The sequence below is a fragment of the Tamandua tetradactyla genome, chromosome 15 (genome assembly GCF_023851605.1).
Source record: "Tamandua tetradactyla isolate mTamTet1 chromosome 15, mTamTet1.pri, whole genome shotgun sequence".
NCBI classification, from domain to species: domain Eukaryota; kingdom Metazoa; phylum Chordata; class Mammalia; order Pilosa; family Myrmecophagidae; genus Tamandua; species Tamandua tetradactyla.
Genome location: NC_135341.1, coordinates 42,080,258 through 42,099,024, shown reverse-complemented (window position 1 = coordinate 42,099,024; position 18,767 = coordinate 42,080,258). Strand labels below are relative to the sequence as shown.

General features: G+C 36.1%; 1 protein-coding gene across 1 annotated transcript in view; it reads left to right on the top strand.

Moving 5' to 3' along the window:
• Positions 1-18,767, top strand: part of KIF15 (kinesin family member 15) — a 171,595-nt gene that overhangs the window by 98,090 nt on the left and 54,738 nt on the right. Inside the window, exons 15-24 of the mRNA XM_077129585.1 lie at positions 3,768-3,909; positions 4,627-4,768; positions 6,751-6,948; positions 8,226-8,333; positions 8,767-8,872; positions 11,179-11,344; positions 13,689-13,839; positions 14,716-14,801; positions 15,948-16,017; positions 16,399-16,485. Of these exons, the coding sequence (XP_076985700.1) occupies positions 3,768-3,909; positions 4,627-4,768; positions 6,751-6,948; positions 8,226-8,333; positions 8,767-8,872; positions 11,179-11,344; positions 13,689-13,839; positions 14,716-14,801; positions 15,948-16,017; positions 16,399-16,485 (1,256 nt within the window). The remainder of the gene's footprint in view (positions 1-3,767; positions 3,910-4,626; positions 4,769-6,750; positions 6,949-8,225; positions 8,334-8,766; positions 8,873-11,178; positions 11,345-13,688; positions 13,840-14,715; positions 14,802-15,947; positions 16,018-16,398; positions 16,486-18,767) is intronic.

Below are 18,767 nucleotides of genomic sequence, written 5' to 3'. Positions count from 1 at the left end.
TATTTGTATCCTTGGGTCTAAGATGTATCTCTCTTAAGCAGCATATAGATGGACCATATTTCTTAATCCATTCTGCCAATCTGTATCTTTTAATTGGTGAGTTTAGTCAGTTAACATTCAAAGTTACCACTGTAAAGGCACTTCTTGAATCCATCATCTATCTTATTCTTTGGTTTTTATTAGCCAGATCTATATATTCTTTTCCCTCTCCCTCTTTTAACCTTTAAGTTACCCCTACTGGTACTCTTCAATTCTGTGCCCTCCTCCAGACATCCCTCTCCTTTTTTTTTCAGCTGACAGAATTCCCTTTAGTATTTCTCGTAGGTCAGATCTCTTGTTCACAAATTTTCTCAGTCTTTGTGAAAATTTTATTCTCTCCCTTACTTTTGAAGGACAACTTAGGTGGATAAAGAATTCTTGGTTGGAAGTCTTTCTTTCAGGATCTTAAATATATCTTACTATGTCTTCCTATCTCCAAGGTGCCTGTCGAATAGTCCAAACTCAGTCTTAGGTGGTTTCCCTTCTATGCTATGAATTGCTTTTCTTGTGCTTCTTTCAGGACTTTCTGCTTCTCTTCAACATTTGACAGTCTGATTAGTATGTGACTTTGAGTCAGCCTATTTGAATTTGTTCTATTTAGGGTTTGTTGGGCTTCTTTGATTTGCATATTTTTATCTTTTATAAGGATTGGTAAGTTTTATTATCAATTCAATTACTCTTCCTAGCCCTTTACTCTTCTTCTTCTGGACAATGATAATTCTTATATTTGTGCACTTTGTTTTGTCCATCATTTCCCTGAGATCCAGTTCCAATTTTTCCATCTTTTTTGCCGTTTGTTCTTTTGTGCAAATCAATTCAAATTCAATTGTCCTATCCTCTATTTCACTTATTCTTCTGCCTCTTCAAACCTGCTATTGTATGTCCCTGTGCTCTAGTTTGCTAGCTGCCGGAATGCAAAATACCAGAAACGAATGGCTTTTAAAAAGGGGAATTTAATAAGTTGCTAGTGTACAGTTCTAAGGCTGAGAAAATGTCCCAATGAAACAAGTCTTTAGAAATGTCCAATCACAGGCATCCAAGGAAAGATACCTTGATCCAAGAAGGCTGATGAAGTTCAGGGTTTCTCTCTCAAGTGAGAAGGCACATGGCGAACACGGTCAGGGTTTCTCTCTTGGCTAGAAGGACACATGGCAAACACGGCGTCATCTGCTAGCTCTCTCTCCTGGCTTCCTTTTTCATGAAGCTCCCCAGGGGGGGCATTTTCCTTCTTCATATCCAAGGTGCTGGCTAGTGGATTTTTTCATGAAGCTCCCCAGGGGGGGCATTTTCCTTCTTCATATCCAAGGTGCTGGCTAGTGGATTTTCTGCTTTGTGGTGCTGCAGTACTCTCTGCTCTCTCTGAATCTCCTTCATTCCCCAAAATGTTCCCTCTTTTATAGGACTCCAGAAACTAATCAAGACCCACCGAATGGGTGGGGACATGTCATCTCTTAATCCAAATTAACAACCACTCTTGATTAAATCCATCTCCAGGGAGATGATCTAATTACAGTTTCAAGCATATAGTATTGAATAGGGATTAGAAGAAACAGCTGCCTTTACAAAATGGAATTAGGATTAAAACATGGCTTTTCTAGGGTACATTCATCATTTCAAACCAGCATACCCTAGTATATTTTTCATTTGGTCTACAGTATGTTTTATCTCCGTGAGATCTGCAATTTTTCTGTTCTTTCAAATTCTTTATGTTCTTCTAGTGTCTTCTTGATATCCTTTAAACCATTAGCCAACCCACTGAATTTATTTAGGAGAATCGTATGAACATCTTTGATTAGTTGTTCCAAACTCTGTCTCCTCTGGTGTTTTAATTTAGTCATTTGGCTGGGCTGTGTCTGCTTACATCTTCATATGCTTTGTGATTTTTTTGTTGGCTTTGACACATTCATTATCTTGATGGGGTTATTTTTAAAGTTGCTTTCCCTCAGTCATCTAAGCTTTTGTGTTTTCTTGAGTTTGCACTGAAAGCCTCCTTTTGCCCTTGGTTTGTCAGTAATCTCCCACCAAACAAAGGCCTGGGCCTCATCAGGGATGCAACTCTACTTTAACTCTACTTGAAGATCTATTTAAAGCTAGACAGATAGGCAGTTTGCCAGACTGCACTTCCCATTTCTTCCCAGCAGATGGTGCTCTTGGCCCTCCTCTTCCCCTCAGGCCTGCCTCTCCTAACTGGCAGCCGACTGAGCTGTGTGGAGACCTGGTGCAGTTCTGGCCATGTCCACTAGTCCAGCTGCTTGCTGAAAGCCACCAACCCCGGGGCTGGGGTTTGAGCAGTATGCACCTTAAGGGCAATCCTGCTTGTGGTCTGATGGGTCTGAGGGTCCCCAAGCTCCTGTTTGGTATGATCTTAGTATGATGTGGGACTGTGCATTTCAACTGCCCATGCAGGGGGCATGGAGCTCTGCGTGGCTCACTTCCTTATCCCTACCTCTCCATCCATGTACTCCTGAAGGCTCCAGGCCTTCATATGAAAATGGGAGTCGTAGGCTCTGTACACTATCTGCATGGTCTTTATTTGCAGAGAATGCAAGCTTACTGGCTTCTGGGTTCCCAGTGGAGCTCTCTGATGCAGAGCTGAGAGGGGGGATTTCCCAATCTAGCTGTGGGGCCAGGTACTTTCCTGGGTGCTGCCTCCTGTACCCAGTGGAGTCATGACCAAGCACATTCACACCATTCTCTCCATCCCACTTCCTCTGCTTTTTTACTCAGGACCTCCTTATATATGTAGAAGACTCTCTCAGGTCGCCCTGAAACTGCTGTGCCGGTTGTTTTTCTGTCACTTCTCTAGTTGTTCCATGGAGCAGGGGGTGAACTCAGCATTTTCCTATTCCACCATCTTCCTGGAAGTCTAGGCCCAAGTGATTTTATTCTCAAATTCTTAGACCCCTGGGAGTGTCCTTGGAGGAGGGGAAGAAGACCTCTTATCTTTTTCATCTGTACTCATAAAGAAGCCTGTTTGTCTATTTGCTTAATTTTCCTTTTCCATGCCTTCTTTCTTTCTCTTATGACTTAATGAAAAGAATGTAATTCATAGTTTTTAGGTGTAGAGAGAGCAGGTTTTAGATGCAAATCTAAGAGCATGCTTTCTGTATTATTTCAACTATTTTTCCCTGCAGTCTTCTGTGTTTTGTTCGTGATTTTGGCCTCAGTGTTACCTTGACTTACTGCCTTCAAAGATACAATGATAATTTCTGGACCCCACCAGCTTCCAAATTCTGTAAACTACTTTTATTTTCCCACACTGAGAACCTCTCTTAAAGAATTTCTATCTTCTAAGCAATTCCTGAAAAATTAATATTTTCTTCCTGACACTATTCCTGCCTTGCTATTTCTTTCCTTTTCTAAATAATTCATATTCTTAACATTAGTTGCTAATATTAATTCCTGCAAGAGTCAATTTGTAATGTTTCTCCATCCAGGGTTATGCATGTTGTGCTTCATTTTTTTCTCTTTCCTAATAGCAAAGTGTTGCCTTAAATATGCCCTTGATTCCTGTGGCCTCTCAGCTTCTTAAATACAACTTTTAACATTCTTTGACACACTGTGTAACATCCTAAGTCTCCTGATGAGTTACAGGCTCTGGTAGTTTAGGGCTTACCTTCTAACCAGTTCTCATTTCTCCTTATGCTTCCACATTGATACCTGGTAGAGCACTTAGAATGTGTGTATTTTTGTCATTTGCAAGACTCACATTGTTTCCTTATAATCAGGCCAGCAAGGATACTCTCCGAAAGCTCCAAAAGAGCCATGTTCATTGGTAAACACTGAGAAGTTAAAGACGCAGCTCCTGCAAATTCAAACGGAACTGAATAATTCAAAGCAAGAATATGAAGAATTCAAAGAATTAACTAGGTAAAGTATAAATACACATGAATGTTTACCTATTTTATACCTTTTAGAGTTCATTTGCTTAATGTTTAATCTGATCATTTAATTAGGCATTTTATTTTAAATATTAAACTCTTGAACTAGCAATTAACTTATGTTTTGACGTGAAGCAAATGGGCTTGCTTTTAGATCTTTAATATAGTTAATGAGCTAGATGAGATGAGTATTTTAAACAATACTTAAGTTGAGATGAATGTCTACTGAATTTACATGATTAATTCTTCCTCTGGTTCCCCAGCTTAAATTACTGGTGTTATGAACTAAATCAGAAGTTTTGAGTATTATAGGTTTGTTACTATTCTTATTTGAAATTCATTGTGTAAAAGAAAGCAAAATTAAAAACCACATTCCTTTCATAACTAAGATTAAGCCTATCTTAAAATGTGGTTGAAGAAGTAGAAATGCTTGTTTTAAAAATATCATCATATATGGTATCTTCACGGACTATTTGGGCTTTTTAATTTGAGCTCTATTATTTACTAGTTACATATCTTAAAAAGTCCACACCCCCTTGGAGATATATTCTACCCAACTGGAAAATGAGAGTATACTATCTGGATATAATGTCTCTGATTAAGAGATTCATTAACTATAAAGTTATGTGAGAATATAAATTGTAAAGTTTTCTACACATGTATATTATTTATCACTTTAAATACTCAATTTTATAATATCTTTTAGGAAAAGGCAATTAGAATTGGAATCTGAACTTCAATCTTTGCAGAAAGCAAACTTTAATCTTGAAAATCTTTTGGAAGCAATCAAAGCCTGCAAGCGGCAAGAAGTTTCCCAGCTGAATAAAATTCATGCCGAAACAATTAAGGTAGAGAATGTGCAACAATGCTTTTATCTTAAATCAGTGCTGTTTCCTTGTGTTAACAGTGGAGACAGACATTGTATGAATGATTTTCTCTGTTCATCTCTGGATATAGACAGAATCCCTTTCAGACAGTTTATCCTAGGTTGACACTGATCCGATGTGTATTCCAGGGCAGGGTGGTATAGGAAAGAATACAGCATTTAGAATCACACTGGGATTCAGATTCCAATCTGCCACTGAATACAGGCAGATTTTGAACCCCATATTTCTTGGCTCTGAATTGGGGATCTTATTAGGGTTCTCCAGAGAATTAGAACCAACAGACAGGAAATGGTTCATGTGACCATGGATATTGGCAAGTCTGAATTCTGTAAGATAGATCACAAGGTGGAAACTTCAAAAAAGGGGATTCTAAAATTTGGCAAGTTAAACTCTGTGGGGCAGGCTGCAATCTGGAAACTGATGAAGGTGAAGTTGTTTTCCCCTAGAGAAGCTGGGTGACTGAAGAAAGGGTAGTGTTCTAGTTTGCTAGCTGCTGGAATACAAAACACCAGAGATGGATTGGCTTTCAATAAAAGGGGATTTATTTAGTTAACGTACAGTTCTTCAGAGGAAAGGCAGCTAACTTTCAACTGAGGTTCTTTCTTATGTGGGAAGGCACAGGGTGATCTCTCCTGGCCTTCTCTCCAGGCCTCTGGGTTCCAACAACTTTCCCCAGGGTGATTCCTTTCTGCATCTCCAAAGGCCTGGGCTGAGCTGTGAGTGCTGAACTGCTTGGGCTGTGCTATGTTGTGCTCTCTCATTTAAGCACCAGCCAATTAAGTCAAAGGTCATTCATTGCAGCAGGTACGCCTCCTAGTTGACTGCAGATGTAATCAGCAACGGATGAGCTTCACATGCTTTTGGCTCATGTCCACAACAATAGAACTAGGCACCTTCACTTAGCCAAGTTGATACCTGAATCTAACTACCATAGGCAGTAATCCTTTCTGACTTCTGAAATTATCATTTCTGGCTTTAAGACCTCCACTTGAGGCATTGTCACACTCTTTGATGTTTGCTAGTTTGTTGGTGAAATTATGTCTTCTTATATTTTAATTCTTATTTCCCTCATTTCTAGTAAGTTCAAACATCTTTTTACGTGTATATTGTCCATTGGTACATCCTTTTCCTGTTAGTCATTTATCTTTTTATTTCGATTATTGGGAGTTTTTATGTATTGATCTTTTGTTTGTTAAATAGTCCACCATCATGTTGCTTGTTTTTCATTTTTGCATGTGATGGCTTTATTATACAGAAGTTTAACATTTTTGAAGTAGCCAACTTTATTGATCTTTTATCTTTGTGATTTATTTTATGTTTTCTTTCATGTGAATTCTTTTATGTCTGGGCCCTTAAGGCCCAGGCAACCTCTAAATGATCAATATGTTCTATTTTTTATTGCTTTTATAATTTTTTTACATTGAAATGTTTAATGCTTCTGCTAATTTATTTTTGAATTCTGCGAGATAGGGATCTTTTTTAAGTAGTCTGTGATTTACCTATGAAAATTTGAATTTTTATATATAAATGGATCTATTTCTGGATTTTGCATTTTGTTCTGACATTCTATTTGACTATTCGAATGCTTATAATGTACTGTTTTGATGACCCTTGTAATGTATTTTTATATTGGCCAGGGAAGTCTCCCCAATTTTCTCTATTTTTAATCATTTTATCTCCTTGAAAATTTATTGTTTGTATGAAGCTTGAAATCAGCTCATCAAGCTTCATTTAAAAAAAATCTTACCAGAAATTGTCTTGGGATTGCGTTGAGTTGATAGATTCATTCTGCTTAGGCATTTCTATGCTGCTTCTTAAGGATACTATTTTCTTGTGATGAGTAGAATTTTACTTTTGCCCTCTCTGTTCACAAAATTCCTAAATATATTTTTATTCCCTATGTATGCTAATGTTATTTCCCATAATCATTTTTTTTGCTGCAGATTATAACTACACCAACTAAGGCTTACCAACTTCGATCTCGACTAGTTCCAAAATTAAGCCCTGAAATGGGGAGCTTTGGGCCTGTAAACACTCAGAATTCTAGCAAATTAGATAATGATATCTTAAATGAGCCAGTTCCACCTGAGATGAGTGAACAAGCTCTTGAGGCTGTTTCTGAGGAGCTTAGAATGGTGCAGGTAATGTTTAGTTTTAGAAAAAATAAATATTTGAATGTTCTCTTAAAGTTCTTTTGTCTGTCATTTTAACTCTGTATTTTACAGTGTTCAAATCTGTGTGGTATTAAAATCATATCTTCCTAAGTGTGGGGAGTGAAAAGGTCCCTGACTTTGAAATCAGATCATTCTTTTTAATGTATTATTTTGTTTAATGAGAGAAGTTAAAGGTTACCAAAAAAGTTATGCATAACATACAGAGTTACCATATACCACCCTATTACTTACACCTTGTATTAGTGTGGTAAATTTACTACAATTCATGAAAGAACATTTTTATGACTATGGTCCATCATTTACAATAGATTTCACTGCCTGTGTTGTATAGTCCTTTGTTTTTCTTTTTAATTTTATTCTAGCAACATATATACAACATAAAACTTCCCCTTTTAAGCACATTCAAACATATAATTCAGTGCTGTCACTTACACTTACATTGTATTTACCGTCTATTAACAAAACTTTGATGACCAAACCAAATAGAAACTCTGTACAATTTAAGCATTAACTCCTCATTCCCTACCCCTACGCTGTCCCTTGATAAACTAGAAGTTTGCTTATTCTAGTTATTTCATATCAGTGAGGTCATGCAATATTTGTCAGCCATTCTTTTTCTTTTAATTTGCCTTGCAGTATTTAGCAAATTACTCTCCAGTTTCTTTAGCTTTTGTTACTGTATATGTGAAATGACTAATTTGCTATTATCTTCAAGTGCCAGAACTGGTTTATGAGGCATAATATTGAATCTGCCACTGAAAATTAAAATAGTTGAAAGCATATAAAGTTTGATTTTCTCAGAACTCTGATGATTTGGTGTTTTTTTTTAAAAATATTTTTTACTGTCCAGTAAAACTTGGAGTGGGCTAGACCACTCCAAATCCCAATGATTTGCCTTTTTCAAGGGCTTAGACGCTTTTTTTTAGAAAGGTCACTCCCTACACCCCTGAGAAAGCTTGAAAGTATTAAGATGGCTCTATGATTTAATCTAGGATTTTAATTTTAATATTTAATTTTAATCATTTATTGCCTTTGTGTTTGGAATTATCCACTTTAATGGACCACAGGTGTAATTCTGAAACATGGGAAATCAAAATAATTTTCTGGCTCCAAATAGACATTTGATACTTTCGGCATATGAGGTTTATTTTTAGTGTGTATGTTTTCTTCAATGTGGAAGAAATGGTAGAGTGTTTGAAAATTCCATTAAAAGAATTTCTCACAAGTGAAGTTTTGTGTTACAGGAACAAATGAGTGCTCTCCAAGACAAGGTGGATGAAAAAGAGCATAAAAACCTGAAGCTTCAGCAGCACATTGACAAACTGGAACATCATTCTACACAAATGCAGGAGGTGAGTGAGTCTGAAACGTGGCCTCAGAAAATGTAGGAAACATATCCGCAGAGTAAGAGTATTACAGGTGAAAAATGACTTCATTTTAGTTGAGCCTTAGTTAAAGCTTTTGGGGGTTTTATTCTCTAGTTGGTTATTTAGCTTGCCTGCTTCAATAATGAGTCAAACATTCCTAGATGGAATCTAGCTAACATAGTCAATACTGCAAATGGATCCCTTGATTTGTTTGGAAGTAAGCAAATGAACAGGTCAGATTATTACATTGCTCCTTACTTTTGTTCATCATCCTCACTGTAGTTCACTGGAACAGCCAATTTTCTTCTGCCCAGAGACTTTAAAACTAAATTTTAAAAACAAAAGCAAGTTATTGCTTTGGAGTGTGTTTTAGCATGCCAAAATTTCCTTTTCCAGTAAATTTATCTCTTTCCCAAAGCTTTTCTTATCAGAAAGAAATGATTGGACTAAAAAGCAGCAGGAGCATCTCTCACAGTTAAATGTCCTTGAAAAGCAGCTTCGAGAAACTGAAACTAATAATGACTGTAAGTTTGAACAACTGGAAGCTTTGTGATCAGAAGGAATACAGTAACTCAATATCTTTTTGCTCATATAAGTAAATGTCCCTGTGCTATTTGTTTTAAACTAGACAGATAGATGTAAGGTTGTATGGCAGTGGTAAGCAACAGTAATATATCCTAAAGGGTAATTTTTTTAGGACTGCCTGCATACAATGCTTAAAATTTTTGCTGAAGATATTAAAACTGCTTTAAAAATGAATAAACTGTTTTGAATTTATAAGATGTAGAGTGCTTTTTTTTAGAACTAATTTTTGAATTTTCTTTCAATTAGTTACTATTATAAGTATTATTATCATCACATGGAATATATCTAATTATATTTGACTTTATAATTAAGAGAATTAGGAGGCTACATATGCTGATTTAGGTAGCTAACTCATTTACAGAAAAAAATTGTGTCCAGGAGAAGTCGTTCTCAGAATTTCATGTTCATTAGGTATGTCCTAAACCTCAAATTTAAACTATCTTTAAGTCTTTTAGCATAATGATAGCATAGATTTTCATGAAGGAGTAAAGGAGAATTTGTGTTTTTTTTAATGTTATACGACCTTTAAAATTTTACACCATTTTTGTCACAGGATATCACTGTGTAATGTTTTAATATTGCCAAAATAAAACATAATTTATATCTCTCTGTATATGGCAATATCATTTGATTCCCAGATTTTTTAGTTTTTTTTTTCTGCCTTCATCAAAATATTTGCAGTAGTTTGTAATAAAACAAAAACAAAAGACAGCCATTGTGTTTTCTTTGATCTAAAATGTTACCTAGTTGCTCGGACCACGGTGGATTGCCTGCCATGCCGGAAACTCGGGTTTGATTCCCGGTGCCTACCCATGCAAAAGAAAGAAAAGGAAAATGATAAAATATCACCTAATCTTATTTATAGTTGGAATTTATGTAGAAGACCAGAAGTGTTTAACCCATGTTGGAAAACAATGAGAAATTTCCAAGGAATTTTTATTTTTTGATAAGTAATATTAGGTCATTTAAAATATGTTAAAATTCTACTTTTTCCCTTATATTAATATAGAGTTTTATTTTTTTAAATCCTCCCTTGATTATTTATTTATTTATATTATGGTGACATATATATATGTATATTTTAAATCTATTTATTAATTAAAAAAAGAAACAAAATAAAACATACATAATCAGTAATTCACAATATTATCACCTAGTTGCATATTCATCATTTCTTAGAACATTTGCATTAATTCAGAAAAAGAAACAAAAAGACAATTGAAAAAGAAATGAAACAAACACAGAAAAGAAAAAAAAAGATTATACCTATCATACCCCTTACCCCTTGCCTTCATTGATCACTAGCATTTCAAACTAAATTTATTTTAACATTTCTTCCCCCTATTATTTACTTTTATTCCATATGTTCTACTCGTCTGTTGACAAGGTAGATAAAAGGAGCATCAGACACAAGGTTTTCACAATCACGCAGCCACATTGTTACAGCTGTATCATTATTCAATCATCCTCAAGAAACATGGCTACTGGAACACAGCTGTACATTTTCAGGCAGTTCCCTCCAGCCTCTCCATTACCTCTTGAATAACAAGATGATATCTACTTGATGCATAAGAATAACCTTCAGGATAACCTCCTGACTCTGGAATCTCTCAGCCATTGACACTTTGTCTCATTTCCCACTTCCCTCTTTTGGTGGAAAAGGTTTTCTCAATCCCTTGATGCTAAGTCTCAGCTCATTCTAGGGTTTTTCTCAATCCCTTGATGCTGAGTCTCTGCTCATTCCAAGGATTTATCTATTTTTATTGTGGTGACATATACACAACATAAACTCTCACATTTTAACCACTTTCAAGTATACAATTCAGTGGTGTTAAACATACTCAGTGTTGTGCTACTATCACCACCATCCATTCCTAAAACTTTTCCCACAGAAACTGCAGCCATTGAGCATTAACTCCCCATTCCCCCTCACACCCACCCCCGGTAACCTGTAATGTACTTTCTGTCTCTTTGAATTTACATTATATTAAGACTTTTGATCCGTATACTACTAGAAAAGTCAACTGATCCACAATCCAAAGATCATGCACAAGGGACAGAAAGAAAGCAAATCTCAGTGTTCCTAGGTACCTAGTGTTTAGTTGTTCAGCATCTTCACTTAAAATAATCTCTTCAGTTTGTTTTTGCTGATTATTGAAAGAGCACCTATCAGATTTATTTGCCTAGTTTTGTAAAAATATTTGTAGAGAAATCTGTTGAGGATTTATTTTATTGCTTTTTTTAGTTTTGAAAAGTGAAGTGCATGACCTGCGAGTGGTTCTTCATTCTGCAGACAAGGAGCTGTCTTCGGTGAAGTTGGAATATAGTACATTCAAAGAGAGTCAGGAGAAAGAAGTTAACCAACTTTCAGAAAAACACATGCATGTACAGCTTCAATTGGATAATGTCAGGTAGAGTGCGTTTATTATGGTTTCAGTCACCTGAGTGACCTGTAATCAAGGACTATTTGAAGTGTAAGTGCTATAAACCCAAATCAAACATGTTTAACAAACAAAAAAGGTAATTTATTGGCTAGCAGTACTTGACAGCTCCAGGAGTGATTTTGGTTTCACAGACAACCTAGATTTTCAGACAGTATTGTCAGTATTCTTTCTTTCAGCTCTGCTTATCTGCGTGTTGCCTTTATTCTCTCCTATTATTAAGGGCTTTCCTCTGTGAGAGGAGGAATAGACTAAAGCAGACACTTCCATATTCTGATTTTCAACATAATAGCCTCAGGTTAGAAATCTCCTCTCCCAACAACCATCTATCAATCCCAGGGAAAATTTGAATTGTCTTGCTAAAGTCATTTGCCCACCCTTGGGCTAATTATTTAGCAAGAATTTGCAGTGATATTGACCCCCCTTTGGGGATGTGTTTGCTCCAAAGGAAAAGGTATGCTCTGACTAGAAGAGCCAGTACAAGGTGGACCAAATCAACAGCTGTTACTATTGCCCGTTGTAACAGGCTGGCTATTTGGTCAAGTACTGATAATGTTGGAACCAAAGTTATCTGCAAGATAAATAATTTTTTTCCTGTTTCTTTTCTTCTTGCTAATTCCAACTTTTTATATAATAAAACCTTTTACATTTTTGTTACTGTCTCCTGAGTTTATGGCCATGATTTAATAATGGACATATTGATCCTGTAAATGATATAAATGTAACTGCTCACCCTAGAAAAGCTGCTAATAGGAAGCCTTGGATTTAATTTTTATGCAAGTTGCAAAGATGAAAATATGTTGCTTTTGAGTATTTTCTGAATACATGAAAAGGGATTAAAACAGAGAAAGGAATCTTGAAAGCTGCCAAATCCACCCATAAACATGTTTTTTGTTGGGCCTGCCCAGCATGGTTTTAAAAAAGTTAAATTACCTTTTTAAAAATTAAGAACACTCTTATAAAAATCTGTATTTCAGCATTCTCTTGAGAAATCAGATGATTAGGTGACACTAGGCCCATATTTTTGCATGGCAGCCACTAGCTGTGGTGTGAATTCCCTCTAGAGAGGTGCATATGCCGCCTGGGTCATCATAGTCTCCACCACATCCATGCCCTTTCCCCAATACCAAGGTTGTGTTCAGTTGCCACTTAACATCACAGGTGCACTGTTGTCTTTTCCTATACCTGGTATTTGTTTGCCATCTCTGAATCATTGAATCAAATCTTGGCTTCACCCAAAAAGTAATTTTGTATGATTTTTTTGAGAAGCCAGTGCACTAATTTCTTTGGATCTTAATTTCCTTGTATTTACATTTTAGAGTTGAACTAGATCTAAAATGTTAAGAATCAGCTATATTTACCTAATTGCTTATATTCTGTCTTAAAAGTATCAAATATTTCCTTGCTTTTAAAATATTTGGATAGAAATTAAATTCTCATGTTTAACATTGAGTACACCAGTTCATTGTGGTGTGCTCAACAGCACCACACTGCTGTTTGTTTATTTTGCCTACTTTATATATATGGTTATTGTAAATACATATATATATTGTCCCCCCTCCATATTTTTTGCATGTCTATTTTTATGCCACTTTGTAATTTGAATTACAAATTCTCTGCTTTGAATTAGTAAAACAGATCCATATCTGATCATCTCTGTATAAGGTAGAACATTTGTTTTGGGTGATCCAAAGAGCATGTTGATCATTTGCTAATTCTTGATTGAGCCCTGGATGGTTGGTTGTGTTGCAGTATGTTGGGATGAGGATCAGGGGGATAAAAGCCTAAAAGTAGTAAATAATTATGTGAATTAAAAGGTAGTTCTTTGATGAAGGAATTTTCTTTTACTCAGATTGAAGCCAAATTTGTCATCTTAAAACACCTTCTGGGACCTGGAAAATATGTGATGAATGAATAGAGTTGAGCTATCAACAAAACTAAAAATTAATGGCTTTCATGAAGGTTTAGGTTCTCCAATAGACTCATTAAACCCTAACTGAGTCTAATCATTCTAAATTGCTAGTCAATTAAATATGTCCTGTTGAAACCATTTGAGAGAGAATGGGGTTGTAAATGGCTGCAGACTAATGCTCTTTCCCTGTTTTCTATCCCTACAAAACCACTCTGTGGTCTAGTGTACATGTTTGTACATCACGGTCATTTCACACAAATTCATGAGGAACTTTACGTAAATCAAGGCTTATGTAATTGGGAATGGTCTGTAGAATGCATAAACTGAAATGCAGATTATCTGACTAGATGAAATGCATTTAATATATATATTTACCATTGTCAAAATATTTTCTTGATAAAGATTAGAAAATGAAAAGCTTCTTGAGAAGAAAGCCTGCCTACAGGATTCCTATGACAACTTACAGGAAGTAATGAAGTTTGAAATGGACCAACTTTCCAAAAATCTCCAAAACTGCAAAAAAGAGAATGAAACTCTGAAATCTGATCTGAATGTAAGTTAAGAAGGGTATTAATTATTGGCAAATGCGTTTTGAATGTGTGTCTGCTTCTCTTGAGTGGAGGGCAAGAGGACAGTTTTTGACCTCTGTTTTAGTTTGCTAGCTGCTGGAATGCAATATACCAGAAACAGAATGGCTTTTAAAAAGGGGAGTCTAAGAAGTTGCTATTTTACAGTTCTAAGGCCGAGAAAATGACCCAATTAAAACAAGTCTATAGAAATGTCCAATCTAAGGCATCCAGGAAATGATACCTTGGTTCAAGAAGGCCAATGAAGTTCAGGTTTTCTCTCTCAAGTGGAAGGGCATATGGTGAACACAGTCAGGGTTTCTCTCTCACCTGGGTTAGCACATGGCGAACATGCCATCATCTGCTCTCTTCTTCTCTTGGCTTCCTGTTTTATGAAGCTTCCCGGGAGGCATTTTCCTTCTTCATCTCCAAAGGTCGCAAACTGGTGGACTCTGCTTCTCGTGGCTGTGTTGTTCTGCTCTGCTCTCTCTGAATCTCTTTTTCTCCAAAATGTTTCCTCTTTTGTAGGACTTCAGAAACTAATAAAGACCCACCCAAATGGGTGGAGACATGTCATCACCTAATCCAGTTTAACAACCACTCTTGATTTGGTTACATCTCTAGGGAGATCATCTAATTACATGCAGTATTGAATAGGGATTATTCTGCCTTTACGAAATGGGATTTTGATTAAAACATGGCTTTTCTTACGTCCATACATCATTTCAAACCAGCACAACCTCTTCCTAATTTCCTAAATTGGCTTATAATACTTGCCACATAAAATGTACTTGATGTATTTGTTGACTGACTAACTACTCATTGCTAGTAACAGTGGCTTAAAATCTAATTTTGTCTTTTAGAATTTGATGGAGCTTTTTGAGGCAGAAAAAGAGCGCAATAACAAATTATTATTACAGTTTGAAGAAGATAAAGAAAACAGTTCTAAGTAAGTGCTGTTTATCTTTTCTGCTAGTTGGCTGGAATATTGTTGACTACCATGTTTCTTATCTTGTATGTGTTTTATTGCTAATATCCTGTGAAGAGTAAGTTTTTCAAAATGTTCCACAATTAGCTGTGATACTTTTTAACTAATATGGCATATCAGAACTCAGGAGCTTTTGTAAAGAAATCACAGTATGTATACTATGTTATTGACAATGACATCTGTATACAGGTGACTTCCATATAGAGGTGACTTCTAACTGTTCCTTTTATTATTAGAAAGTAGGGACTGATTTTTATTTCTTTCTCTACTGTTCTTTTTCTAGCTGCTCGTCTTCCTAGCCCCTTAATGTGAATGTTGTTGTCTTTCTTCCCTAAGTTACTGTCCTTGGTAATTGCAGTCAGTCTCATGGCCTTAACCGTAAGCTGATTATTACTTAGCCTAATAATAGATATCAAATATCTATTTGCTTCCCTAACATTCCTGTCTCCTCCTACCCCATTTCAAACCCACCAGGGTAACTGTGGCTGTCTGATAGTGAGCATTTCTGAATGCAGTTAGGCCTTTTTCAGCATCCAAGGATAGAAAATGAAGTCCTCCAATTAAATTAATTTTCCATGTAACTTAAATAGATATCAAATATCTATTATTCAATAGATATTTATAGAGTTCTTACAATGAGAGGAAGTCTCTTCTAGGCCCTGATATATGGTAGCATATATGGAATGTATAACTAATTGGGAGACAGACAATTTAGTCATTCATTCCAACATTGATATCCGATGAGCCAGAACAAACCAGAATGCAATAATAGTTAGAGGTAAAACAGTAAACAAAACATCCTTGTTCTCACGGGTTTTACATTCAAATGAAAGGAGACAGATAATAAACAAGTACATATGTAATTTGTTAGAGGGTGCTAAGTTCTCTGGAGAAAAATAAACTGTCATGGTACAAAAATGGGTTCTCATTAAATAGTTGTTGAACAAAGATCAAATTTGTGACCCCCATTGAAGTACAATACCTAACACCAAATTGTGTGCTTAATAAAGTTCTGTTTTATTGCATCAAATGTCTTCTACAGTAATAGACTCAGTTCCTGTTTCCATTGAATGAAGTCAGGGATAAAAGACAATTTCTCTCTTCCAGAGAAATCTTAAAAGTTCTTGAGACTGTACGTCAGGAAAAACAGAAAGAGATGACCAAGTGTGAGCAGCAGGTAAATGTCCTATTACTCTAACTCTAGAATGGAGGTTTATAATTTTTATTCATGCAGTCTAAAGGAATTTATTATAAAAAATGTTTTCAGCTTCAGATGTTGGGAATTGGTAATAAAAAAGTCAAATTTTTGACTGGCTCTATTATTTTTCAATAGAATAATTGTTTTTCTGCCTGATGGCTATAATCATAATTTGTTGGTAGTCTCTTAGTAGAAACCCCAAAATCATTGTCTTTCAAGGCAATTTATCGTTTTCAAGTGTTGCTTATAGTCTATGAAAAGCAGGTATCAACTCATTTTTATACGTATGTGGTTGACATTGTGATTTAATTCTGTTTCTAAAAGTATATACTTTGCCAAGATATTTATTCTTTTCTGTAGATGGCACAAGTACAGAAACTAGAAGAGAATTTGCTTGCCTCTAAAAAAGTAATCAGTTCTCTGGAGAAATCTAGAGATGCTGACAAGGTAGGTGGGGTTTTAAGCTATGTTCTTTGGTTTTTCTCTGTAAAAGCTGCCTTAACCCATTTCAAACCCACCAGGGTAACTGTGGTTGTCTGATAGTGAGCATTTCTAAATGCAGTTAGGCCTTTTTCAATATCCAAGGATAGAAAATGAAGTCCTCCAGCTAAATTAATTGTTCCGTGTAGCTTAAATTGTCAACTATTCCATCATTCTTGATGATATTTCTAAAATACATCGTGCCTTCTTAAATAGGATGCTGATATTAGTATGACCTTTCTTGGTGACTCTTGAGTTCCATGATATGAATTCCCAAATCCCTCATGTTGACTTTTGTCTAATAAAAAATAACACGATGTCCAAGTATAAAAATTAGACATATATTTCTTATGTGTATAGTCCTGGTTTGTTCATAAAACCTAAGCAAATTTACAGATGAGATTAAATAGTATAGGATCAAAATAGTGCAGTGAGTCACTTCAGGACTCCATCCCCCATGGCTTTGAACAACCAGCCAGAACAGACAGAAACTTCTTTCTCTAAGCTCCATAAGACAGTAAAAGGACTGCAGTAGTAGGGTGAGCATCGAATAAAAAAATTAAAAAGTGGTAGGATCTCCTGGCACTCTGCTGTCCTTCACCCATCCTTCATTGGTTTAGCACGGAGTTGGCCAACCCTCCCTATGTAGATCCTGGTCCCGGTTCCAGGGAGCATAGTAACCCTATTGCATGTACTGGAACTTTGTGTGTCTTACCCAGTCTGTCCAATGCTGGACAGTCTGTCCAGTGAGGGACTCACTGTCCCAGAACTTCCTCTGTATGTAGAAGGCTCACCAAGCTCCCTCACATAATGCTGTCAGAGAGTAGTACAGTCCTGCTGCCTGGCGCAAAGAATTTCTGGCTGTAGAACATACGGGATAGCGAGAAACTTCCTAGAAAAGAGGGGATATCTGTGGAAACAGGCGAATTCCTAGGACCACTCATATAAGCACAAGGTAAGACAAGAGTAGAAAGGAACAGGGAAGCCCCTATGCTTTTGCCTGGAGCTATTTTCTAAATTCTACATATGGATAAGCCCTGAAGGAGACTACTTGCACAGATCAGTCTGGAAAGATTGGGAAATGTATTTTCTTTCTTTCTATCTTCCTTTCCTTCCTCCCTCCCTCCCTCCTGGCATTCAAGGAAAAGCTCTGTCATAATACTACCTGGAAACAAATTTAAGGGACAGATGCCTCAATATCTAAACTTGCACAATAGAACATAAAATATCAGAATGTCCAGATTTCAACAAAAGATTACAAAACACAAAAAACAAAGAGTAAGCGATGGCCCAACAAAGGAGAAAATAAAGCATTAGAAACCAGCAATGAGAAGGTCCAAACATGGGACACACCAGAATAAGACATTTTAAAAAAAAAAAGGTCCTAAATATGCTCAGAGAGCTAAAGGAAAGTACAAAGAACTAAAGGAAATCAGGAAGGCAGTGGATAAATAGAAAGAGACTATCATTAGAAAGCTAGAAATTATGGAAAGGAACCACTCATAGCTGAAAATCACAGTAACAGAAATTAGAAATTTCTTAGAGGGGTTCCATCAGATTGGAGCTGGCAAAAGAAAGAATCCATGAATTTGAAAATAGGACAATTGAAATCATCCAGTCTGAGGAGCAGAAGAAAGAATGAAGGTAAGTGACAGAGCCTGAGGAACCTGAGGGACACCATAAGCAAGCAAATATGTGCACCATAGAAGTCCCAGAAAGATAAGAAAGAGAAAGTTGCAGAGAGAATATTCAAAGAAATAATGACTGACAACTTGCCAAATTTAGTGAAAGACACAGCCAAGACACTCATCAAATTCCAAGCAGGATAAACCCAAATAGACCCAGACATGGCATATAAGTAAACTGTTGAGGGCCAAGGATTGAGAGAGAATTCTGAAGGACACAAGAGAAAGAAATATGTCATGTACAAGGGACCCTTGATAAGATTAAGTGCCTATTTCTCTTTGGAAACCATGGAGGCAAGCAACATTGCAATGACCTATTTAAAGTGGTGAAGGGAAAATATTGCTGACCTAGAATCTTATATCTGACAAAACTGTCTTTCAAAAACGAGGGTGAAATTAAGACATTCCTAGATAAACAAAAGCTAAGGGAGTTCATTGCCACTAGATCAGACTTACTAGAATTGTTAGAGTTCTTTAGGTTGAAAGGAAAGAACAATAGACAATAGATAAAAACTGAATTGAAGAAAAAAATGTCTCTGATAAGGGTAATAATATAGGTAAACA